General features: G+C 48.4%; 1 protein-coding gene across 2 annotated transcripts in view; it reads right to left on the bottom strand.

Moving 5' to 3' along the window:
* LOC122375460 (inactive dipeptidyl peptidase 10-like) overlaps positions 1-27,488 on the bottom strand; it is a 191,392-nt gene that overhangs the window by 124,836 nt on the left and 39,068 nt on the right. Inside the window, exon 1 of one of the 2 annotated variants that reach the window (XM_043354980.1) lies at positions 26,922-27,030. The exons of the other annotated variant lie outside the window; for it this stretch is intronic. Coding sequence (XP_043210915.1) covers positions 26,922-26,993 — 72 coding nt within the window. The 5' untranslated portion in view covers positions 26,994-27,030. Of the gene's footprint in view, positions 1-26,921; positions 27,031-27,488 lie in introns of those variants that run through there. 2 annotated transcript variants of the gene reach the window in all.

Genomic DNA, 27,488 nt, shown 5'->3' with positions numbered 1-27,488 from the left:
ATCACATTTTTAGGTCAGGTCAGTTCACCACTGATCTGTGACGTCATGACGACCTGACCTTGACCTTGACCTTTGCATGACAGCTTCGTAACATGTTACGAAGCTGTCAGAGGCGGTTGACACGTACTACGAATACCCGTCACGACTCCTACCGGTTGACCTGACTTGACCTGACCCGACCTGGTCTAAATGCTTAAAGGCATCATCTGTGATCTAAACTAACACGACGTTCGTGATCAGCACCCCGAAAACCCCATAGCAGCTAGGTACCTTTACGACTTTCTAACAGGTCCCGATTTTCCCGACTTCTGGGTCATTGACGGTGACCTGACCTGGAAGGTCAACCGATGATCTAGGACCTTAAATTTGGGTATCATCGGCTTTCTCTCGTGACGGGCAACACGCTCGTTTCTTCCGCAAAGCTCTAGCTCAATGGGGGGCAAAACGCGAGAGGGGTCGTACACTCGGGGGCAGATTGATGTTCCACCACTCCCTACCCATCGGGCTCCCATGGCTCAGCACTGGCTGCTGCCAGTGTTGCCTGCCCTCAGCACTGCCTGCCAGTGCCAGTGCTGCCAGTGCTGCCACTGGCAGCAGCCAGTGCTGAGCCATGGGAGCCCGATGGGTAGGGAGTGGTGGAACATCAATCTGCCCCCGAGTGTACCAACCGAACGACGCAAAATGGTCTGTGCTGGCGAGGGTTAATGGTCTGTTGACAATGCAATAATGGCTTGAAGCATAGACCTCTGTATGCTTGAAGTAATCACATGGCAGATTGTGTAACCCTCGCCCTGGCAGGGCATTTTTCATAACACGGCCTGATAGGGGGGGGGTTGATGCAACCCCCCTTGCGATTGGCTCCTATGGGCTATTGCACTTAGAAACACCAAATTTTGTAGGTAGGTGGGCCTCCCGGAGTTCTCGCCCCTGTGCGAATTTGGTTGCTCTATAGGTCAATATCTAAGGGGGTTTTAGGGGTTGAAGATATGGTGTTGAGTGCTCTTGCGAGGAACATATTGTTATAACCCGCGCACCGACGGGGGTCTGCGCCAACTTCGCACCGACGGGGGGGCGGGGGCGGATGACCGCCACCCCCCCCCCCCCCCCCTGAGATCTCGAGAACGAAGCAAGCTAGCGACAAGCGGTAAACGGCATCGGATACACACGGACAAGGTCTACAATTTTTACTAAGGTCATTTTCAGGTCAGGTCAAAGATGACGTCACAGGGGTCGAAAAAGTCAAAATGGCGGCGCTAGATATTGAGAGAGTTTTTCTCGAATAACTTTCGAATTAGTCAAGATAGGAACAAACCAAGGCCATCATCGTGATCCTCTCGTCAATCCGCATCGAATGATATATATGTTGACCTCGAAAGGTCAAGGTCAAAGGTTGACCTCAGGTCACGTGACCTAGAGGTCATCATGTATAACATTCGATGCGTCTTGACGAGCTGAACACAATGAGACCATCCGCGCGGCTGTATCTTGTTCCTGTACGGAGTTATTGGCAAAAAACCACTGGTGACCTTTGATGACGTCACATGACCTTACAGCTGCCCAACAGCAAAACAGACCTCAAGGTAGTGAAGGTTGATCGTATATGAAGTCATGTATGGTATATGGGGCCATTGCGACCCGTTTTAGTGGCAAAAATAGGGAGTTGATTTTTTCCCCTATTGACTTATAATGGGGAGGTCGCGAATTTGACCTGACCTTAGGTCACCGACATCAAAATTCCGAGATATAAAAATTGTAGCTACTAATGACCTAATAACATCTTGCGACTTTCAAAGGCCTCCGACATCTACTGTAGCTCTGGCACGGTGACAAAGTTGCAAAAAAGTGACTTGAGGTTGGGTCATTCAAAGTGACCTGGTGACCTGACCTTGAAAGTTAGGAGGTTCAATCTTGCACACCATGTGCAAAATTAATGAGAGAATAGTCATACCAAATTTCGCGGGCGGTTTTCCCGCTATCCGCGAAAAACCTCAGGGGGGGGGGGCGGATATCCGCCCCCCCCCGTCAGTGCGCGGGATAATAATTCAAAATGAATGACCTTTTCCTCGAATATAAAAAGTTTAAATGTCGAAAATTATTTATTTAGGTGAATTTTCGCCCACAGGACATCAGCAGACAAGCAATTGACACAAATGCCCTGTGGGCGAAAATTCACCTAAATACATAATTTTTGACATTTAAACTTTCTATATTCGAGGGGTTTTAGGGGGTATAAATGTAAAAATTTAGCTAAAAACAGGTCAAAGTTTTTCACTTATATCTTTTGATCTAAATACGATAGAGCAAAAAAAAGCACCAGTGAACTCAGCACGTCAAGGCGCTTTGAATAATATGCTTTTTTGCTTGTTTAAGCGTACTTAAAAAGTTAAGCACATCTTAAGTACAACCTAAGTCTTAAGAATGGTCGAAATGCTTAATGTTGCATATCATTCGACTTGACTCTTCAAGAGGAATATAATACTGCCATTTTGAAAGCTGTATCCTTATTATGTGACAAGTTATTGGCACAAACGTCATTTGACATCAGTTGACCTCATTTGACCTGACCCATGGATAAGTACACCAAACCAAGAAGCACCAAGTGACATGCTGGTAATTACTGTGATTTCAAAGCACAAAAGTGATAGAACGAAGCAGATATCTCCAGTATTTTCCGAATTGAATATTTTCCCATAGGCTTAACATTACGACGTAATGACCTCTAGTTGACCTCAAGTCAGTGTCATAAAAAACCGAACTGTGTGTTATACAACTCGGTGAACTTAGCAGATCCTGAAATTTTAAAGGAAATCAGTCCAAACTGAGAGTAGGGCAGGTGCATAAGGGCAATTCCACGACAAATCACCTAATTTTTTTCCAATTGTTCACCATGACCTCTCCGATTTTGCTCAAATTTGGTATGCAAGTTGACCTATGGGCACTACTTCGTCCCAGTGAATTTTTAGTCTCTAGGTCACAGAGGTCATGAGATATGGGTCATGCAAATTTTTAGGTTTTCCGGAACATTCACTTATATAAAAATCAAAATGTCTGTACGTATGTAACGCGTCAGTCACGCTTGGCGGGCTATTGCGCGGAGACGGTGGGGGTTGTGGGGTTGAAATTTTGGCGCCGAGTCGGTCGCGTGCAACCATTTGTCGTATTAAATTTTGGTGGCGGTGCGCTCGGCGGTTTGCACGTGGCGGGCGCATCTTTGCGGGATTTTGGGCCGCGGCCGTCGCCGATCAGAGAGCACGCGCCCTAGGCTCAGTTTCTTCGCTTCCAAAACTGAGCGAAATCAGAGCCGGAAGGTCACTGACCTTTGGCAATGAATACCGGAACAGAGCATCGCCGGCCAGGAGGAGACGCCAAACTTATTCTTGCAATTACTCGGCCGCTACTGGGCCGATTTTAATGGAAATTGATTTATTACGCTGCGCGTAATGCTGGACACCTAGTTGAAATATAAAATATTTTTATCTCTGCAACGGTTCACCGGATCGCGAAAAGTTATATACAAAAAATAAGCGCATAGGCTGGTGCGTCTAGCAAAAATGTGAGCGAAACCCCAAGGTCATTTTTTGACCTCGTGACCTTGTGACCTTTTCTTGACCCCGTGACCTTTCAAACTTGTCCTATTTTTAAAATTCTGATTTTTACCATCAGATATGTCTTATCCATGCTCTCAATAGTGGTATGTGATTTGGTTGGTATATCAGACCCGTTGACCTCAAACTGAGGTCAACAATGTGGCAATGACCTGACATGAAAATGACATCTGCCGAGAAGGTCGAGAATCATAGGCAATATGGGTGTCATATGAAAGCTAACTTCACGGAGAATACATTGGTGGTGTTTTTGAGTAGGTATGGGCCGGGTCAAGGTCACATTAGGTCAGTGACCAAACACAGCATTGTGTTCTTTGAAGGAGGCGTATTTTGTTTGTTTGGTAAGTCCAGTGATCAGCACACAATAAAAAGGAAACAAAACGTCATAAAACACCGTCTGTCTTTATTCAAAAAATCACAGATAAAATACACACACTCGCACAAAAACACACATACATATACAACTTGTTCGAGGAAGTTCTTTCAAACAAACCTCGGTGACACACGCGGTGTGAAGAACAAGCCTCAGAAGACTAGGAGAGCTTGAAGGCTGCTATGGTGTGGGAGTCGAGCGGTACAAAGCGGTGAAACGTCCTGGTACCTACTCTTCACCGTGCGGGCACTTGTGAAGCGTTCTTTCATTTTCGTCTTCGTGTCTGCTATTTGCGTTGCCGAAACGAAGGACGTTTCACCGCTTTGTTCTGCTCGACTCCCACACCATAGCAGCCTTCAAGCTGTCCGAGTCTTCTGAGACTCGTTCTTCACACCGCGTGTGTTACTGAGGTTTGTCTGAAAGAACTTCCTCGAACAAGGTGTATGTATGTGTGTGTGTTTTTGCGAGTGTGATTGTATGGGTGTGCGTGCTTTTTATCTGTGCTTTTTTAATAAAAAAGACGTTTTATGACGTTTTGTTTCCTTTTTTTTGTGTGCTGATCACTGGACTTACCAAACAAATAAAATACGCCACCTTCAAAGAACACAATGCTGTGTTAGGTCACTGACCTAATGTGACCTTGACCCGGCCCATACCTACTCAAAAACGCCACCAATGTATTCTCCGTGAAGTTAGCTTTCATATGACACCCATATTGCCTATGATTCACGACGTTCTGGGCAGATGTCATTTTCATGTCAGGTCATGACCACATTGTTGACCTCAGTTTGAGGTCAACGGGTCCGATATACCAACCAAATCACATACCACTATTGAGAGCATGGATAAGACATATCTGAGGGAAAAAATCAGAATTTTAAAAATAGGACAAGTTTGAAAGGTCACGGGGTCAAGAAAAGGTCACAAGGTCACGAGGTCAAAAAATGACCCTGGGGTTTCGTTCACATTTTGCTAGACGCACTAGCCTATGCGCTTATTATTTCATATATAACTTTTTTTGATCCGGTGAACCGTTGCAGAGATAAAAAATATTTTATATTTCAATATTCCGGGAAACCTTAAAATTTGCATGACCCATATCTCATGACCCCTGTGACCTAGAGACTAAAAATTCACTGGGACATAGTAGTGCCCATAGGTCAACTTGCATGCCAAATTTGAGCAAAATCGGAGAGGTCATGGTGAACATGCCTAGGTGATCTGTCATGGAATTGCCCAAGAAAATTGAAATTTGACCATGACCTTGTACCGTTTTTCTGACCTGGTGACCTGACCCAAGGTCACCCGGACCTGAAATTTTCAGGTCATATGTAAAAAGGTTGCCCATAGGCTGTGCCAGATTTGGCGGCGCATCTTTGAAAAACCTTAGAGGGGGTTTGCATCAACTGTCAGGGCGAGGGTTAATGGTTAGGTCAAATGCCATTTTAGTAACATATCATAGAACACACCGCGTTGCAGGCTAAATTACCACTTTAAAAGACCATTGCAGAGCTATGGGATAAAAGGACAGGGCGAGGACATTGGACTGTGCGAGGCGCGAGCCGCTGGCAGTGAGCCGCCGCGGCAGAGACCAGTGACCACCCCGGTGTGACGGCACTGTCCTGATGGGAACAGGCCGCCCTGCCGTTCAGCCCGTCCGGCCCCGGAGAGGTTTTTCATGACGGTCCTGGTGCGGACCTGTCCGTAACCACCGGTTGTCTGGTGGGGTGAGCGCCAGGCCGGAAGGGAAGTGTGAGAGCCGGTACCGCCGGTGGGCGGATGGGATCATCCTGCAGATGGTGAGAATGAATGACTTGTCATACGTATGTGCCTACAAGCGATGCGAAACAGGGGTGTGGAGTCGATGGATGTTCGGTGATTTCGACTCCGACTCCAAATCCGGGAACTGGGAAGAACTGTCGACTCCGACCGCATCCACCTCCACAGCCCTGCCAAGTTTAGCCAGACTACAATGAAACTTTGAATGTAGCTTATATGTGTACGGTAAAGTACGTGACGTCACAGCGTGTCAGCTGTTTCGCCTGTCTCGCTTGAATTCCGTCAAGCTTGAAAATATACAACTTCGGAATCGGGAGCCGCGTGTGGTGCACGTTACGACGAAAGATACGACGAAAGATCACGAAACATATGTATCGTCACCCTTGCAGCTGCAACTTTAGCTATTGACATCTTCTTTTCGATCACTCCGCATTAAACAATCGCCAGTCAAAGCCAACCGTTGAGATTGGTAAAACCCTACATTACTTTAGCGGTGGGCTGTCCTACCTGGATTTTTGGGTGACTCCGACTCCGACTCCGGTTCCGATTCCGGCTCCGGTTTCCAAAATCGACTCCGATTCCGACTCATACTCGAGTCAGAACTGTTGACTCCGACTGACCTCGATTCCGAATCTGACTTGAGATTTCGACTCCGCATCCCTGATACGACGTACGAACGATACGATATGAACGTTGGTTTCCAGTTACCACCCTAAGAGCCACCTGTTGGCCATCCACCGAACCAACGGCTGCCAATCACACCTGTAGATGTCGCCGCGTCACTGAAACTCGATCGACGCTGCGACTGGAACCAGCGAAGTCTCTCTCGACTCTCCATATATAGGCATGAATAAAATTTGTGCTTCACCGTTCCGTGCTTCTATCCTCAGGATACTGAAATCCTTCTCCTCCACGCCGCAACCCCCCCACCGGACTGGACAGGCAACTTTATCTCATGCGGGCTGCTCCCCTGGAGCGGCACCGCTGCTCCTGAGGGAGCGCACCCCGTAGCCGGGTGTAGTGAGTGCCTTGGGGCTGGGTGGCCTGTCCTATGGACGGGCTCAGCCCCGGCGACTCACTAGGGTGCCTGCCCAGACCAATGTCTCCCCCTAATTCCTATCATCCTTCCGGCTCTGCAATGGTCTTGTCAGACCGAAAGGGCCTAACCCAACTAAAATAAAAAATATGTGCCTATTATTATTCCACATCCTATTGGGGGAGGGGGGCAAAGGGCCCCCCGTCGCATCTCCGGAACCAATAGCCGGATCGGAAAATTCAAACGGCATTCGAAAATCTCATTGAGATGCACAAGACAGGGCATCGATAACCTCAATATTTGACCTGTGACACCACAGGGAGGTCAAACAAGGCAAATCAATCCAATTTAGTCTGGCTATGATATATATGATAGATCTGGCATGTGGATAGTCACCGAGAGGATGATGACCTATGTCGTCACAACTCACAACAGAGGTGAGCCTCGACCAATGAGAAAACGCATTCGTGAATCGTAAGGAAAGGCATGTTAAATTGTAAATTTTCGAGTCTTTATGAAGACATATCATACCACACTGAGAGAAATTTTGACTCCCTTTAGGAGAGTTATCGAGAGTTACCAAAAACGACTCCCTAAAACTCCAGGCAGCTACTCCCCTTTACTCTCCCTCATAACTCTCACTGGAACTCTTCATCACTCTCCTCCATTACTCTTCATAACTCTCTCGACCCATCACTACTCCCCTCTACTACTCCCCCTACAACTCTTCATTACTCCACATTACTCCCCCCACGTAACTCCCGATAACTCCTCATTACTCTCCCACGGAACTCTCGCGTGAACTCCCCATTACTCTCTCACGGAACTCTCCCGTGAACTCCCCATTACTCCCCCACGTAACTGCCCATTACACCCCTCGTAAACCCTCATTACTCTGCCTCTCTCGAAACTGATGCGAATAGAACGAACCATTTATTGACATTTTCATTTGTGAAGTTCAATCTTATACGTGTATCTTCGTCACAAAACGTGAACAATAATTCATCTAACTGACCAGTTGCGCCTCTTATCTATAATGTGATAAAGAACCAGCTGTTACGCTGTGCACAGCAAACTCTCACTCTTTATCAAAACATCATGTGAGGCTAAGGCATCCCTTCGACGAAACTCAGCGAATAATCATCGAGCAATGGTATGATTCCAGTACAGAAAAAAAGAAACCCAAAAGCCGGGTAAATCTAAAATGCACAGCACAATGCAGAAGTTGGATTGCTGCATTAAGAACACCGCTTATTTTACGATACCAATTATTTCGTCCGATGGATTATGGAAAGAAGTAGTTACATATCCGTGACATTAAAATAAAAACAGTAATTAACTTCTTAACCCTCGCATGTGTAGGGGGGGGGGGGTCGGATGGACCCCCCCCCCATGGTTTTTCGCGAATAACTCGCGTAAAAAGCGGCCGATCGCAACGAAACTTTCAGTACCCTCACATTGATCACTTTTACACCTACCCTGAAAATTTCATGACCCTGACCCAAATGACCTTTGACCTGTGACCTCTTTTCCGAGACCATGTTTGGCCGGAATCGCGATTCTGCGTATGTCGGCTCGCATTAGCCGCGCGTTTGCAAGCTTTTCGTGGTTTCAAACGTTCAAACATGTGATTTGATGTTGCTTCCATGCATTAGGGTGGGTGTCAAGGTCACCTGAAGGTCAGATCAGGTCATTGACCTTTGGTGACCTCGGGTGACCTCGGTTCACTTTTTCGAGCTGTACATGTTTCTAGGCTAGTGTTTTGAGCTGAATTCGAATTTAGCAACCATTTGAACATTTACGAAGTAGTTTTGGTGCCTTCGTAACATGTTACGAAGCTGTCAGAGGCGGTTGACACGTACTTCGAATACCCGTCACGATGCCTACTGGTTGACCTGACCTGACCTGACCCGACTTGGTCTAAATGCTTAAAGACATCATCTGTGATCAAAACTAACACGATATTCGTGATCAGCACCCCGAAAAACCCCTTAGCAGCCACACTTTACGACTTTCTAACAGGTCCCGATTTTCCCGACTTTAAGTCATTGATCTGACCTGGAAGGTCACCCAATGACCTAGGACCTTAAAATTAGGTATCATCGGCTTCCTCTCGTCACGGGCAACACGCTCGTTTTTTCCGCGAAGCTCTAGCTCGATCAGGGGCCAAACGGCAAGGGGGGGTCCAACCGACCCCCCCCCCCCCCCCCCACACACACACATTAGAAGCTGGCAAACGCCGCACACATGCGAGGGTTAAAACCCGGCCGTCAGCACGACTCACCACTCACCAGCGCAGAGAGCACCCTTCCTTCAGCTACTGGAGCGGTTGGCCTAGCTAATTTCAACCACACCATTCTATACACCCATTTTTACCAATACCACTGCTCGGTATTATAACGGTAATCACTCGGTCCATCGCTGTCATTGGTCAGTCCTCAGTCACTCACACCAGTTGCCAGTTGATTCATCCAATGTTCTGTTAGGTATTACCGACCTCTTGATGTACAAACAGTTTTAATCTTCCGCCACTGCCACGGGCACACACTTATTTCACCAATTCACTACCAAAACAATGTGGAAATTCAAATAAATTGCACAATAGTACCTACTGGAATACAAGCAGCAACGTGCACACTGCGCTGCGCCGGCAGCTGGACTGACGCTCGGCCAGCTAGCGCGCGCCGAAGCTTCTATAGAACATTACTTTTCTCCAAAACCCTTCAAAACTCTCCCTTGAATAAACTCGATTATACATGCTTCCAGCTGGAAATGAGGAGAGTAAACAGGCATCGCACGAGAGGGGCCAGCTGACACTCCGCGCGTTACACTCGGTAAACTCTACGATACACTCCCCGGACGCAGCCGAATTGGCAACTCTACCGGGAAACTCTCGGAAATACTCTTCGCTACGCTAGGCTTGCCGACATTTGAGGGAGTTGCGAAGAGTTATTAGGCGGGAGTTTCAGAGAATTCCGAGAGCCTAGAGTAAATTTTTCTCTCAGTGCAGTAAAACGCCTTTTGGGAGACCAACGGAGCGAGCGAGAGGATGGGCCTTGCACGTGCGAAATTGCGAGGGGGTACCTCCAATTAACTTGTGCACTGCACCCTACTAACCGGTCTTTAGCGATGTGCCAAATTTCAGCGCAATCGGCCTAGCCGTTCTCGAGATCTGGAAGCGGCACACTGCACGTGCGCACGTGCAAGCGGGGTCCAAACTGACTTTTGCACGGCACCCTACTAACTGGTCCCCAACCGTGTACCAAATTTGAGCGCAATCGGCCCAGCCGTTCTCGAGATCTGGGAGCGCCCCCTGCACGTGCGCACGTGCTGTAGCACCCCAACCTTAACACATGCAGATGAATTATCTTATGGAGACCTAACTGTGTACCGAGTTTCAATTCAATCGGCCCAACCGTTGTGCCGTTATTGAGGTTGCAATTTTGGGGGTTCTTAAAAAATGTCCAACTTTACCACGCGCCACGTGCGGTGGTTGGCAAGAACGCATGGTGGCCATCACACCACATAACTTTTACGTCCAAGTGACATTCAGTAAAGAAGACCGCTTGTCAATCGGATGTCCCGTTCCTAAGATATCGGCCGGCCGCTCATACTCAGGATTTTCCCTTAATTCAGTATGAGACTCCGCTCGCTTCGCTCGCTCCGTAATGAATGCAACCACAAAAGCCTTCTTGACCATTTTTTTAGACCTTTAACGTCACAGGAAGGTCAAATAAGGTCAAATTGCACCTGTTTACAACGAAAAACTTTTTTTACGTAAAAGTGACTTTACGTCACGTAAATGATCATATTCAGTCAGGAAGAGGTAGATAATTATCATAAATATTACCTACTCCTGACTGATTTCAAGCACAAATACCGAAACTATTGTTGCATGATTAGAACAGTCGCTACTTTTTCAGTCATTCAAATGGCTATATCTCTGGCAGTTTTAGAGATATTTTGTTAATTTTTGGCATGTGTAAGGCCCGTAAGGAGTTCTCTTACATATATTCCGTTTTTTTTTTTCATTTCCCAAACCTCCCAAAAATATCTCAAGAAATCTAAATTTTGAGTTAGAAAATCCCTAGATCTAAGGATTTTTTATTTTGGAAATTTCGAGTTTACCATTTTGTTTGCCATCCTTTTTATACATACGGTCCAATTTTTGAGTCACTTAATCGAAACTGATTTTCTGCGATTTTTCTCCGTGAACAACTTCTTCGACGAAAAATCACCGAACATGACCTCAGTGTGACCTCTATAGCTCATGACCTGAGACGACCTAGGACCTGATTTTTTCAGGAGTTATGTAAAATTGATGGCCGGAGACGGTACTGAAAGTTTTAAGTCGACATTCGCAGCCGTTTCTGAGTTATCTGCAAAAAAAACACTGGCCTCCCCCCCCCCACCCCCAAACAACGGGTCACGGGTTATGACTGCCACTGTAACTGGACTGCAAGGCCTGTAGTCGGTTAATGCAAATACAGAATGCAGAATACAATGGACATGCTGCCTGCTGGCACGTTTATACTGGCTTGGGTGGTATTGTTTTCTTTCGCTGCTGTCCACTGTCCCACTGAAGAAGCGCGGCAGTCGGCCGATTTCCTCCGCGGATTATGGCATTACGGCACCGGCTCAGAGCTGGAATTGCCGCAGAGGCGGCGCCGAAGGTTGGAGCTCAGTGGCACGCGATTGGATTTCACCGCGGCACTGGGACGGAGACAGCCGATCATAGAGACACTGGGACGGAGACAGCCGACCATAGAGACACCGGGACGGAGACAGCCGATCATAGAGACACTGGGACGGAGACAGCCGATCATAGAGACACTAAGACGGAGACAGCCGATCATAGAGACACTGGGACGGAGACAGCCGATCATAGAGACACTGGGACGGAGACAGCCGATCATAGAGACACTGGGACAGAGACAGCCGATCATAGAGACACTGGGACGGAGACAGCCGATCATAGAGACACTGGGACGGAGACAGCCCATCATGAAGACACTGGGACGGAGACAGCCCATCATAGAGACACTGGGACGGAGACAGCCGATCATAGAGACACTGGGACGGAGGCAGCCGATCATAGAGACACTGGGGCGGAGACAGCCGATCATAGAGACACTGGGACGGAGACAGCCGATCATAGAGACACTGGGACGGAGACAGCCGATCATAGAGACACTGGGACGGAGACAGCCGATCATAGAGACACTGGGACGGAGACAGCCGATCATAGAGACACTGGGACGGAGACAGCCGATCATAGAGACACTGGGACGGAGACAGCCGATCATAGAGACACTGGGACGGAGACAACCGATCATAGAGACACTGGGACGGAGACAGCCGATCATAGAGACACTGGGACGGAGACAGCCGATCATAGAGACACTGGGATGGAGACAGCCGATCATAGATGCAATTTGAGCTCCGGAACACGATGGTGTCATTTATATTGCTGTACCATTGTATCGAAAAATATGTAATTGTAAAATTTTGACAATAATGCTAATAACTTGGCTATTTTTTAAAGATATTTGGCTAAAACTTGCTAGAGTAGTTCATCAATGTGTGTTCTATCACATATATTCCGGTTTTTACGAAAAATCATTTTTTTATCAAAAATAAATGTAAAATGTAAATGTTAATGTAAAAACATATTTTTCAACATTTTCGAAATGTCGATTTCGAAAATTCGAGATAACAGTTTGATAGCTACGTGTATTTGTAGCCCGCAGATGCAAAGAAATTGGATCTAGCTTTAAAACTAAGCTCTTGAGAGCGTTTGCCGTAATTCAACATTTTGCATCAAATTCGGCCGACGTGATGTCACTCTGACGTCATTTCCGGCCAAAGTATGGTAGCTAGAAAGTTGAAATCTTAACATAAGGTGTCAAATTGATGCCGCTGAGGGTACCGCAAGTTTTGTGTTGATCCCTCTAACGGTTTAGAAGATATTGCCGAAAACGGGAGGGGGGCAATGTAGAGCCCCCCCCCCCCAGTCATGCGCGGGTTAACCCTCCCTGGCCAAGGGGGGGAGACGGGTGCCGATTCAGGCCAGATCTTTTGACACCAACCGCATTTTGGGTCAGGTCAGGTCACTGACCTATGACGTCATTAAGTGAACCTCTGCACGGACTTCAGATGTCGCAACTTCGCAACGCCCTCACTGTCAGAGGAGCTTTCACAGGGAAATGAAACTTGCAGGATCTAGCATCCATTACGAGTCTCACAACTTGTATATCTCGGATTTTTCCTAAAGGTCATATGAGGTCAGGTCATTTTCGTGACCTCGCCATTATAAGTCGATGGGGAAAATGAAAACTGCTGTTCTGGCCCCGGGAACGATCTCCAACTATCTCAATCATACAGAATCGTGATTGGATGCACTCCTTGCTAGGTTCGATGCGTCGCTTTTGCAACGTTGACCTTGCGTGACGTCATTTATGACGTCATTAGGGTCATATTAGTTTTTTGTCAATAAATTCCGATCAAATTGAGCTAGCGAGTCGGAAAGGCCACCAACAGACTCAGGACGACCTGCCGAATCGAATGATATGCGACATGACCTCCTTTAACCAAGTTCGTGACCTGGAGGCACTGACCTGGCCGTGACCTGAGGTCAACACACTTAGTTGACCTCACCCAAACAAAAAGCATATCATTCGACGCGCCTGAGCGAGGCAAACACGATGCTGCCAGAATCGCGGCTCTGCGGCCGTTTTATGTCAAGTTATTCACCAAAAACGGAACCGTACCATGGGGCACTTGACCTGACCTCAGAGGTTACCGGTTCACCTAGGACCTTATAATCGGACATCAATCAATGCGTCTCGTAACGGCACACACGCTCGTTTTTTCCGCGATGCCCTAGCTCCACCAGGGGCGAAACGGCGAGGGGGTCGTACCCGCCCCCTTCCCTCGGCCGGCGCGTATGTAGAAAACCGATAGGTCCGGCGAGGGTTAAAATAGAGCTTGAAATCTCACAGCCGTGGCCACAGCCGTAGCCATAGGCGGCGGAACGGGGGGGCACCGGGGCACCATGCCCCCCTTGAATTCTGCAAGGGGGCACCAATAGCAAGGTGCTCCCCTTAAATTTGATGTATTAGTACCAGGGGCGGATTCGGGAAAACTCCAAGGGGAGGGCCATGAATCGAAGTGGTGCCCCTGCCTATACCAAAAATTAAAACCTCAACGGATTTCGGTCACTTAATTTTGGTGGTGCTCTATTTTCAGTTTTTTTTTATTTTCTTTATTTTTGGTTAGTCATGTGATGACTGGTGCCCCTGCTAGGCCGCTGGTGCCCCTGGAAAGACTGTGGTACCTACTACCTACCTACCCTGCCCCCTGACAAGCCTACGTTGGGCCCTGACATGACTTAGGTGCCCATGGGCCCTGACAGGCCCGTGGTGCCCCTGACAGGCCTGTGGTGTCCTTGCTAGGCCTGTGGTGTCCCTGGGCCTTGGCAGGTCTGTGGTGCCCCTGGCGAGCCTGTGGTGCCCCTGTTAGAACGCAGGTGCCCTTGACAGGTTTGTGGTGCCCCTGACAATCCTTAAGTGTATTCCTTTTTGTATTCCTTACGCGTATTTGTATTCCTTACGCGTTGCTGTGCACTTTGAAGCGAACTTTTCGTAATAAAAGTTAATCGTTCGTCTTATTCCTGAAACAAAAACGTAAATTTCCGGCGATTTCTGGCGCTGCCTGAGTATTTGTCCCAAAAGCCCCTCCTCCTGGATCCGCCAGTGGGGTCAGGTGGCCTACCATTTCTGTTTATTTTTTTAAGAAAAAAAACTATCGTATTAGGGCTGTGACGAAAAATAAGTGGCCTAAATCCGATGAGCAAACAGGATTTGGGGGTACCCTAGGTTTGGCTCCTTGAGCTGGTGCCCCCCCCCCTTGTCTCAAATCGTTCCGCCGCCTATGGCCGTAGCCGTGCTCTTGGGGATATTCGCAGCCGCCCCGGCCCACAGCCGTGGGGCTGCAGCCAGCCGCAGCTGCAGCCGGCCGGTGCAGACCTCTATTGGGCACTCACAACATCGAGCATTGCTTTAAATCAGAAATATTTATTTTCAATCTGGCAATTTTCAGAATCTAAGAGGCTAATACCTTTGAAATGAATGCCCTCTTAGAATTTGTGACGTCAGCGCAGATCTAACGGTTTCAACCCCCGCCGGCACATGCCATTTTCCCATCCTAGAACGCAGCTGGTTGCCACCCCCCCCCCCCCGCGCCATTTCCTTCCTGTTGGAGCTAGAGCTTTGCGGTAAAGACCAAATAGATTCTTTGGGAAGAGACGAATCCAATGATACCCAGTTTTACCTTCTCAGGTCAGTCATTGACCTTCCAGGTCAGGTCAAACTAAACAATGTTGCTGTTTTGGGTCACCGTTGGATACCAACTGCGCTGCTCATAATACACCGATGACGATGCCGAATTGTGGTGCCAAGCCAGCTAGAACCTCTTTGTCACACTATCCGACCAGGTGTTTGCTGCTGAGGTCATTTCAGGTCAAGTTAGGTCAAGGTCAATGATAAGTGTTTGTATGTCTGTATGTGTCTGTGTGTATACTGATTTGTGCACCGATTGTTTATGTGTCCATATTACATGAGATAATGAAATGAGAAGCTTTTATCAAAAATACAGTCAAAGAAACTTCACGAAAAGTAAATTCAGCTGTCCTGAAACGCCATGTTTTTAGATGACGTAGGTTGACCTTGACCCTGACCCTGACATCTGTAAGTACATCGTCGAACAACATGTTCCATGATAGGTGGGAGGTAACACTGGCAAAAAAGGCCGAAATCAAGGTGTCAAAAGCTCACAAGACCCATAGCCAACGCAAGATATTGCATATTTGTCATTTGGGTCATGACATGACCTGAAGAACAAGGTCATATCTCCGAAACCAAAAACCACAGAAACTTGAAATTTTCATTGGACATCAAGAAAGCATAGAGGAGCAGCTATACGAAAAAAGGCCCTCTAGCTCTAAAAATGTTGAGTGCAGAGCAAAAAACTACCCAGGGGTGGCACCCCCCCCCCCTCATGTGATGGGCGAGGGTTAAATCTTATACTAAAACAATGGTTAAAACATGGTAGTACATGGGCTCTTGTATTGTATTGTATTGAACCATCATGAGCGATCCACATTCTGAAAGTGCGTGGCGATGACCTAACGTCTCTTTATAGTCATGCTTTGTTGCTACATTTGGGATACATGGTAAACATACTATTACTACCCAAGAAAGAAAAAGGAATGCTGCAAGACCTGCAGAAGTGCACTTAGCAGAAATATGCCGCAACTTTGTATGTAGATGCATCGTTAGATTTAGGTACCTGCTTACATACCTACCTACATATAAATAGTTTTATAAAAGCGGTCAAGTCCCCCCCCCCCCCCACGGCGGTCCGTTGCCGGTTTCCAGGGATACGGCGAAGCAGAGCCCGCTACTTTTATTGATGCCTGGGTGCATTGGGTGTTGGTTCAGATGCCGACTCGGGCAGCGCGGCGGCCTGTTGCCGGCGCGGCACCTGCAGTGTGTGCCGGTGAGCGTTGGCCGCGCGTTGTCCAGTCTGCTCAACAGGTGCCCGGTGCGTGCCGGGGACGGCCGGATCAGTGACCGGTGCAGCAGATATCGACCCGCCGCCGCCAGCGGCTGATCACATATGTATGGCTCGTCAGCCGCCCGCCGCCGCCTAGTGTTTGCCTAAAACAGGGCCGCGGCTGGGGAGGGAGGGCGGCCCGCCCCGCCCCGCCCGGCCACCAGCCGTCCGGAGCCAGCCCCAATGGACACTGCACAATGTATTATCTGCCTGGCTGATGGCAGTGTTAAACAACACGTTTCCGTCTTCAGCACACGTCCTGTCTTTTGACATCCATGTCATGTGATTTTGAGCAATATTAGCCCGCGCCGCGTTGGACTGTTCCCGCACCATCCCACCCGTAGTGGGAGGGCGCCGTTCTGCCCCCCCCCCCAAGATCTCGGAAAGATAACGACCGGTTTTCAAACTTCAAACGGCATTCGATAGCCCCACCTACTAAGTGACCCAATTTGTGGACCTAATGACGTCACAGGTCAGGTCAAAGTCGCATTTGTCAACGTTTACAGGCGCTCTAAGAAACGTGTTATATCATCGAGTTAAAGGCATGCTATCGAAAATCTTCGATAGGGAGTTGGTTGCCTAATATGTATACGACTAAATGGGGTCACTGATACCAGGTCAGATCACAGAGGTCAGGTCACTAAAGGTTGCTATATGAGCCCGACTATACTGGGGTGCTGTGTTAGATGTTTTATGAACATAGGCGGCGGAATGGGGAGGGCACCGGGGCACCCCCCCCCCCCTTTGATTTTGGCATTTTGACATTAGCCCTATGGGCGTTGCATGGAAAGAATGGGACCAAAAGTCGGCAGTACCCCCCCCCCCCTTAATTGAAGGTGTTCCGCCGCCACTGTTTATGGTCGATTTTACATTTATTTAATTATGTGGCTCAGGCGACCATTGGAGCCAGTTAAGGTTACAATGCATTGAAGGTCAGGTCAAGGTCCGTTCAGGAAAGATCAAATTTTCTAATTGACATTTTTTAAATAAATAAAAATATATTGATTCGATACAGCTTGTCACGGTGAATCCAATGTTGCTCTTCCTTTTACGCTGCGTGGTGTACTACGTCTAAAAGTTGAGTTGGGAAATTTGACGCCATCAGTTTTGAGTACGTTTTTTTTCGCCATAATTTTACCAAAATACGTGGTAAAGATCTCAAATTTGGTATCACAATGGACGATGGAAGGCTCTTTAGCATATATTCCGTTAGCTCAGTGTTTTGAAAATGTTTGGTATGCGTCGGGTGCCCCAGAAAAAAAAACGTTCCCAGCTTTGAATCAGCATTTCTCGAAAAACGATAAAGATACAACAGCGAAACTTTAACAAGTCAATACTACACATATTTCAGGTAAATTGGGTGATTTTCATGCTATTCGGTGAAACACTTTTTAAACTATTCATGTTCCAATCATGGCATGTAAAAATTCCGTTTTGCTCAGACGTCTACTTAAAAATGCGAGTGAATGGACCACTTTCATCCTGGCGTCACTGTCCAAAGTCATGGCTTCCACTGGCTGATAAGCTCATCGATGGTTCAGGTTGACACGTTCTCTGAGGCAACCACGATGGCTCTCTGGAAGTGGCGCCAAGGGCAGAAGAACTTTCCAGTGTTCTATATTCAGCTGGCTCAAATGCTCCCTTGGCTGGTAATCCCGGGAAAGGTAGCCTTTCACCAGTTTTGTCATCTACCCATGCACTCGTGCACAAATTAGCCGACGAGTGCATCAATGTGCTTGATACACTCTGGGCCATTTACAAAAACTATTAGTATATACCATCCGGTGCATTCTATCGTGCTTCCCATATGTTTAAAAGGGCTCATTTTGGGGAGTTGTAAGACAAAAGGGGCATGGAGTTTTGGGGGGACTGTAAAATATACACGCGTGCATAAATCTTTCATTTACTTCTTGAATCGATTCAAGATTCAATCGGCAATCGATGATAGGTTTAGAAATCACAATTTTGCACATAGGTCTATTACACTCGCACGCACTCAACCAAAACGCAAGAGTAAATTACCATAAATTTATCGTTGGCATCCATACAGTAAAATACATACCAAACTCGGCCGGTGATTGGGCCGGTGATAGATTTTCAAGACCTCAGTCCTTACTGATTTTTGACCTCGGCCTTCGGCCTCGTTCAAAAATCCAGTAAGGACCTCGGTCTTGAAAATTTATTTACACCGGCATCGTTCAGTATTATGTATACAAAACCAAACCTCATCATGGTTCAAGATCGGCAAATAAGCAAAGAAAAAAAACGTGCTACTTTATTCAACTCAGAGTGCTATGGGAAAAATGAATGTACAGCTTTAACCCTCGCCGGCCGAGGGGGGGGGGGCGGGTGCCGCCGCCCCCCCCCCATAGGGTTTTTTTCGCGATAGCTCCGAACACGCTGGCGATAGAGAGCTGAAACTTGGCATACCTGACCTTTGATTCAAGCCGAATCTTTTGACACCAACCGCATTTTTTGGTCAGGTCAGGTCACTGACCTATGACGTCATAAGTGAACCTCTGCACGGTCTTCAGATGTCGCAACTTCGCAACACCCTCACTGCCAGAGAAGATGTCACAGGGAAATGAAACTTGCAGGATCTAGTATCCATTATGAGTCTCACAAATTGTATATCTCAGATTTTTCCTAAAGGTCATATGAGGTCAGGTCATTTTCTTGACCTGGGAAAAATGAAAACTGCTATTCTGGCGCCGGGAACGATCTCCAATTATCTCAAGCACACAGAATCGTGATTTGATGCACTCCTTGCAAGGCTAGATGCGTCACTTTTGCAATGTTGACCTTGCGTGACGTCATTTATGACGTCATCAAGGTCATATTAGTTTTTCGTCAATAACTCCCGATCAAAATGAGCTAGTGAGTCGGAAAAGCCACCAATGGACTCAAGAACACCTGCCGAATCGAATGATATGCGACAAGACCTCTTTCGACCAACTTCGTGACCTGGGGGTGCTGACCTGACCTTGACTTAAGGCCAACACCCTAAGTTGACCTGACCCGAACAAAAAGTATACCTATCATTCGACGCGCCTGAGCGAGGCGAACACGATGCTGCCTAAATCGCGGCTCTGCGGCCGTTTTTTTTTTGCGAAGTTATTCACCAAAAACTGAACCGTACCTTGGGGCACTTGACCTGACCTCAGAGGTCACCGGTTGACCTTAAAATCGGGTACCAATCTCTGCGTCTCGTAACGGCGCACACGCTCGTTTTTTCCGCGGCGCGCTAGCCCCACCAGGGGCGAAACAGCGAGGGGGGTCGTACCCGCCCCCCTCTCGGCCGGCGCGTATGTAGAAAACCAATAGGTCCGGCGATGGTTAAAATTTAGCATACCGGTGCTCAAAAGAGTGACGCAAATGTGACAAAACTTTCAGATTGCTTTGGAAATTGAGACTTAGACTTTTATAGTTGGGAACGTTTTTTTAGGGGGGAGGGTGCTACCCGGTATACTCTATATGGTATTATATAACATTTATTATTTTCTTTGGGGAAAATTCAAGCATTTTCAAGCATTCGAGATAGCATTTTGTAACCCTGTTAACTCCAAATCTTTTCTATTAGATTTTTCCTATCTTCAAAACTGTAGAAGTGACAGGTCTACCCGAAAACATTTTTATGTCAAAAACGGAAGAACATGACGTTATTTTGACGTCATTAGTGGACAGCCGTTTAGAGCCTCTGTTGAAAAAGAAATGCCACAAGGTATACTACTAATTCCCGGAGGGGCCCTAAACATTTGGTGACGATAGGTATAAGATATTTGCAATGCTTTAGGAGATATCGACCGAAAGGGAGGTAGGTCCGTTTCGGCCCCACCCAACGGGCTGAGGGTTGACATTTCCTTGACCATATGTGACCTAGGCTGACCTAGCTTTGACCTGAACCATAGTAACTACAAGCTCGTTACCCACAGGAAGTATGCATTTATTAGTGTGTAAGTAAACCAAAAATCAGCTTGATGTGACTTACATGTCGGCCGCCACAGCTCCCCGAGTGTGATGATGAGTAAATGCTGATAACTTATGATTTGACTTGACCTGTGACGTCATCTTCGAACTCGAAGTCAGTAAAATAAAGATGCAGTATCAATTTTTCAGGGGATATCAAACACCGCTTAAATTTGGCGATCGGACAGGTAAATTCGGGTATATGTATGGGGACTCTGTAGAGACTCCGTTTCCCCTAAATACCTCAGTCATGCACGAGTTAGATTGGAACAAGTCTGTTTTCCCAGCACAGTGACATCTTGGATCAGAACAGAAGCAACTCTTATCGACAGCAAAATCGCCGGCTGCCGGAAATATTCCTGCCTAAAGTCGCCACCAACTCTCGCCATCCAGGCGAAAAAAGTAATAGCTATATACCTATGTGAATAATGGATATCAGCCAGCCTCAATGACATGTTTTCACAGCAGGGCTTTTCTGCGTGATCGGTTGAACTGGATGGAGACTACTAAAATAAAGAACCGGTAGTTGGCTGTTTTTCTGTTGGTAAAACTGCTTTCTGCTTTCTGTCCGTGCTCGCTCTCGCTCTCTCTCTCTCTCTCTCTCTCTCTCTCTCTCTCTCTCTCTCTCTCTCTCTCTCTCTCTCTCTCTCTCTCTCTCTCTCTCTCTCTCTCTCTCTCTCTCTCTCTCTCTCTCTCTCTCTCTCTCTCTCTCTCTCTCTCTCTCTCTCTCTCTCTCTCTCTCTCTCTCTCTCTCTCTCTCTCTCTCTCTCTCTCTCTCTCTCTCTCTCTCTCTCTCTCTCTCTCTCTCTCTCTCTCTCTCTCTCTCTCTCTCTCTCTCTCTCTCTCTCTCTCTCTCTCTCTCTCTCTCTCTCTCTCTCTCTCTCTCTCTCTCTCTCTCTCTCTCTCTCTCTCTCTCTCTCTCTCTCTCTCTCTCTCTCTCTCTCTCTCTCTCTCTCTCTCTCTCTCTCTCTCTCTCTCTCTCTCTCTCTCTCTCTCTCTCTCTCTCTCTCTCTCTCTAAAAAAAGTACGTGGACTAGGATCATTGGGGCTGTTCCCTGCACTTAAGTGCACTAGGGCCTGCGATATAGGGCGTGCGCCGTAAGGTCAGAATACAAGGCTGTTCCCTACACTACACTAATTAGTGCATATATAACACGTCTTGGTGCCACTAGCGTTCAATGCCCTTGCACTCAGGTGTGTTCAGCGCCGGCTGGTTTCTGATAGCCCAGTTCTCGAACTCGCGACCGCTGAAGACCATCAACCGCTGTTGATTTTCCGTTCCGTCCAGTTAGGTACCGTCGGCGCCGGGACACTGAGCAGCCATTGCCGCGCCGCGCTGCGCTGATTCTCCATCACCCGAGTCCGTTTGTCGATGACGAGCAGCGCCAGTTCTCGGGCCGCGGGGAGGAGGGGGGGGGGGGGTCCAGGCCGACCTGTTTATGGGCGCGTCCTCAGCGCCGACACGGCACGCACCAGGCGCGAGCGGACAAACATTTACTGCCGGCGGACTGTCATCCGGCTAACAGTGCAGCCGCTCTCGCCGGCCCCTGCTCCTCTGGTGTTCGGCGCGCCAGTCAGGTGGTCGGGTCAGGGCACGCCGGCGCGGTGGCAGCGCAGGACGTGCGCTTCTGACTGATGGCCTATTGGAGTATTGGGCGGTCTGAATTCGGAGGGTGGTGGAGCAGCTCTAATGAGCTTTTCAGTACCACACGCACTACCTGCAATGTCGAAAGGCACATGCAATGCTGACGAAAACTGGCACTGGCGCCCAGCCGCGTATTCCCGTTCACGGCGCTGCTGACCTGCCCCTGTTCCCGTTCACGGCGCTGCTGACCTGCCCCTGTTCCCGTTCACGGCGCTGTTGGCCTGCCCCTGTTCCCGGCGCTGCTGACAGGCACTGCTGACCGGCGCTGGTGATCGGCGCTGCTGACCGGTACTGCTGACAGGTACTGCTGACCGGCGCTGCTGATCGGTACTGCTGACCGGCGCTGCTGACAGGCACTGCTGACCTTCCCCGGCCGTGGGTCGATCGGATGCACCTCGGCGCGGAACTCACCCACGATTGCATCGATTGCCGATCAAAACACATTGCCGGAACCGTGCGTAACGCCTGGCAACGGAGGCCAGCTGACCGAACGGGCCTGGACCACTGACGGGGCAGCGCTGGCAGACCTCTGGAGGACACCGCCGACACGACAGCCAACACCGGACACAGGACACAATACACGGGACACGGTGACGCATACAGGACACCGGTCACAGGACACTGGACTAAAGGTCATTCAAATTAACCCACCCCGTGCTGAGGGGACGTTTTTACGCCTGCTCCTCGTTTTGTTTTTGCGAATATCTAAAAAAAAAAAAAACGGCGGCGTACAGCGCCACCGTTTTTATACACCTATCTATGCATCCTTTCCACACATGCTGTGAAAATTTCAGACTCGGGCCGTTCAAGGTCAGGTCACCAGGTCACGTAAAGTGACCTTACCTCAGAAAAAGTTCAAAACTCGCTGTAGCTACACCGACTGAATGATCGTTTTGAAACTTTCAGCAATTGATAAGACTAACAATAGCCGTTTTCACGACGGGCTATCCGGCGAATGCACCTGATTTGACCAAATCTGTACGTAATTTCTTTTACAGCAAATATTTTCATTTTATGAATTTATTTCATTGTTTTAATCGATGACGCTCTCTGATAATATGGTAAGGCAGGCATATAAGCAATTAGTGAGCAACTAGCTCATATGAGCAACTAGCTCATAGCTGCTAAGAGACACACTGAACCTGATTTGACCAGATCTGCACCTAATCTGTACCAGATGTGCACCAAATGTGTACCAGATGGCCGTCGTGAAAACGGCTAATATGTATCAAATGTGGATCTTGGAATTCTGATATATGTGACCTTAAGTCAGGTAGATATTGCGACCTCCCCATTTTTAGTTAATGGGAGAAAATTGAAATGCGCCTCTTCGGAAACAATGTCGTTCTAAACACTCTCAAACATTGGCTAATAGGTAAAAATGACAAACTGAATCGGAAAAATGCAACTGTGACCCTTCTGTGTGCCCCCGAGGTCATCTCAGGTCATGAAAGGTCACCAGCAGTTGTTGACTATAACTTTTGATAGAGAAGTGCTAGAGCAGTGAAAACACGTCAGATGTTTTCAACTCGACGATACGGATCGATATTTATGCAGAATGACCTTTCTGGCCAGGTCATGACCTTGACCTCAGGTCAAATTTTCAAAATGGCTTTTCAAGGTCATCTTATAGTTCATGCGTCAGGAACACGATGCAGGTAAAAGCAATGTCGTGGCTCTCTTGAGTCAAAAGCTATCACCGTAAAACATGTTTTCGTAAAATTGCCTATTTTGAGAGTTTTTGCCCTCTGGAGGCTGTTAAACCGTTGACCTGAGGTGAAATCTGAAAATATTACAAAGAAAGGCCCGTGAAAGAGCTATCAAATGCGCTTTTCCTCTGCGTTGTAGCTCTATTGGTTCCCGAGGTGTGCGTCGGTTGTTATGAAAATTCTTGAAGTATGCTAAATTTAACCGTTGATGACTTCTGGTGACCTGACCTTTTACCTAGCCTAAAAATAACTGGAGTAAGTTCGTCATTATTTTTTACGCTTTTTCGAATGCCGCTTACCGGGTGTCGCTACGTGGCCCAGGAGCCGATTTAGACGGGGAGGCATGAAAACGCACGACTCCCAGACCCCCAACACGACACGGAAAACTCAGACTACCAGCACGGCGTGGGTTAACTAACCTTTACCGAGCTCCTTGTTACCTACTGTAAAATAGAGAAAGCCAAGCATGAGCACGACCAAGCAACTTGCAATCACATGCGAAGAGAAGTTGCATTAACTGCTGACAGTATCCATCAGCATTAAAGCTGTTGTTTGTCTGCGGTCCCCTGTTGGTTGTGGTTTCCTTTCCCATCTCCCTATCTGACAGACTGAAGGAAAATGTCCCTATCTTCCACAGCTGGAGCATGTGGCATTGCTTGCATGACACTTGGTTCTGGCATGTTGGGGACCACCGCAGAAGAAAGAGGTACGCTCAACTGCTACAGTCACTTGCTCTCCCACCTGAGTGGGTGACGCTGCCTCTGCCGGAGGAGGATCTGACTCAGCAGGGGTTGTCAATGTCACTGAAGCATCACTGCTGCGCCTGTGATATATCACATAAATCATAAGCATAAGCTTTTGCCAAATTGTCAGGGAACTCAGATTTGTTTTTCAATAGAAAAACACAATTCTAACGAATAGTGTTTTGACTACTGACAGCAAACCTTCGGTTACATCATATGATCCATATATGTATCAGATTGTTGTTGAGCCATCTCCAGAGCCAGTGCCTGAGAAACAGGTGTCTTCAGATCGAATTGAAGGCTCTCCAGAAAGAACAACACGTGCCTGAGAAACAGGTGTCTTCAGATCGAATTGAAGGCTCTCCAGGAAGAACAGCACGTGCCTGAGAAGCAGCTGTCTTCAGGTCGAACTGAAGGCTCTCCAGGAAGAACAACACGTGCCTGGGAAACAGGTGTCTTCAGATCGAATTGAAGGCTCTCCAGGAAGAACAACACGTGCCTGGGAAACAGGTGTCTTCAGATCGAATTGAAGGCTCTCCAGGAAGAACAACACGTGTCTGAGAAACAGGTGTCTTCCGATCGAATTGAAGGCTCTCCAGGAAGAACAACACGTGTCTGAGAAACAGGTGTCTTCAGATCGAACTGAAGGCTCTCCAGGAAGAACAACACGTGCCTGGGAAACAGGTGTCTTCAGATCGAATTGAAGGCTCTCCAGGAAGAACAACACGTGTCTGAGAAACAGGTGTCTTCAGATCGAATTGAAGGCTCTCCAGGAAGAACAACACGTGTCTGAGAAACAGGTGTCTTCCGATCGAATTGAAGGCTCTACGGAAAGAACAACACGTGCCTGAGAAACAGGTGTCTTCAGATCGAACTGAAGGCTCTCCAGGAAGAACAACACGTGCCTGGGAAACAGGTGTCTTCAGATCGAATTGAAGGCTCTCCAGGAAGAACAACACGTGTCTGAGAAACAGGTGTCTTCCGATCGAATTGAAGGCTCTCCAGGAAGAACAACACGTGTCTGAGAAACAGGTGTCTTCAGATCGAATTGAAGGCTCTCCAGGAAGAACAACACGTGCCTGGGAAACAGGTGTCTTCAGATCGAACTGAAGGCTCTCCAGGAAGAACAACACGGGTCTGAGAACAGTGGCGGATCCAGGGGGGGAGGGCAAAATGGGCATTTGCCCCCCCCCCCCAAACGGCATAATTTTAACATTACGCCTATGGACGATGCATGGAAAGAATCGATAAATTGTTATGGTTTGCCCCCCAAAAAACTCTGAACTGGATCCGCCTCTGTCTGAGAAACAGGTGTCTTCAGATCGAATTGAAGGCTCTCCAGGAAGAACAACACGTGCCTGGGAAACAGGTGTCTTCAGATCGAACTGAAGGCTCTCCAGAAAGAACAACACGTGCCTGAGAAACAGGTGTCTTCAGATCGAACTGAACGCTCTCCAGGAAGAACAACACGTGTCTGGGAAACAGGTGTCTTCAGATCGAATTGAAGGCTCTCCAGGAAGAACAACACGTGTCTGAGAAACAGGTGTCTTCAGATCGAATTGAAGGCTCTCCAGGAAGAACAACACGTGTCTGAGAAACAGGTGTCTTCATCGAATTGAAGGCTCTCCAGGAAGAACAACACGTGTCTGAGAAACAGGTGTCTTCATCGAATTGAAGGCTCTCCAGGAAGAACAACACGTGCCTGAGAAACAGGTGTCTTCCGATCGAATTGAAGGCTCTCCAGGAAGAACAACACGTATCTGAGAAACAGGTGTCTTCAGATTGAATTGAAGGCTCTCCAGGAAGAACAACACGTGCCTGGGAAACAGGTGTCTTCAGATCGAATTGAAGGCTCTCCAGGAAGCGCTGTCCAATGGCGCTGGATGTCAGGCCATTGATGAAGGCATCATGAATGGGAGCCTCCTTTACCTTCTCAGCAGAGGCAGCTTCAAACTTGCACGGATATGGCAGCGGCCCAGTTCCTCCAGGTAAGTGTCGAGCGATTCCCCAGCCTGCTGCCACCGAGCAGCAAGCCTGCGTCGAGCTGTGGGGCTTCACAAACCTGGATTCTAGCAACTTATCAGCCTCATCATATGTGGTGGCAGATTGGATCAGCTTGTAGCATGCACATGACATGATGTGGGCCTGGAGGAGCGTGAGCTTGTTGGGACTGAGCGCTTGATCAGTGGAGTCGAAAAAGTCCCCCAGCTTGGTAATCTACATGTCCCACTGACCTGCAGAGGGCGATTTGGGATCAATGTTCAGTTCTTGGAAATTCAGATATTGTTCATCTTTTGTTTTTGACAAGCTCATGCAGCGATTAGCATGCGGCTAATGAAATTTTGATAAAAGCTAGACACCAATGGAGGCTTTTATTCACAGCATCCCCCTCCCCCCCCCCCCCGCCGCCGCGCCGTAGGAGACACGAGGAGTGGGCAACTGGGTCCTACCTTGAGAAACTGGATGGCCCTCTCATCGGCCTCGCTCTCTCGGCGCAGGTGAAGTCGCGGCCGGTCCCTCATTGAGTTACGCCAGTCGCCGCCGCCGCCGCCGCCGCCGCTCCACCCGCCCCACTCATCGTCTTGCGCCGGCCGCGCCAGCGCCGCAACTGCCGCCGTCCACCGCAACTGCCGCCTTCCACCGCAACTGCCTCCGTCCACCGCTAGTGCCGCCGTCCACCGCAACTGCCACCTTCCACCGCAACTGCCGCCGTCCACCGCAACTGCCGCCGTCCACCGCAGCTGCCGCCGTCCACCGCAACTGCCGCCGTCCACCGCTAGTGCCGCCGTCCACCGCAACTGCCGCCGTCCACCGCTAGTGGGAGCGCCGAGCGAGCGAGCACGGGTCGAGAGCCGGGCGTGGGTGGCGAGCGGCCCGCTGGCCCTAGAGGTATTGTGAGTGGCGCTGGAAAGTCACTCGCCGTAGGCCTGGTGGCATGATGTTCATCAAGACCGCCCACATTCAGCCCGGATTCAGCCCAGATTCGGGACACCTCAGATCAAACTGAAACCCGCACA

This window comes from Amphibalanus amphitrite, unplaced genomic scaffold (genome assembly GCF_019059575.1).
Source record: "Amphibalanus amphitrite isolate SeventyFive unplaced genomic scaffold, NRLGWU_Aamphi_draft 000004F_arrow, whole genome shotgun sequence".
In the NCBI taxonomy this organism is placed as follows: Eukaryota; Metazoa; Arthropoda; class Thecostraca; order Balanomorpha; family Balanidae; genus Amphibalanus; species Amphibalanus amphitrite.
This window is presented reverse-complemented; position numbering and strand designations above follow the sequence as displayed.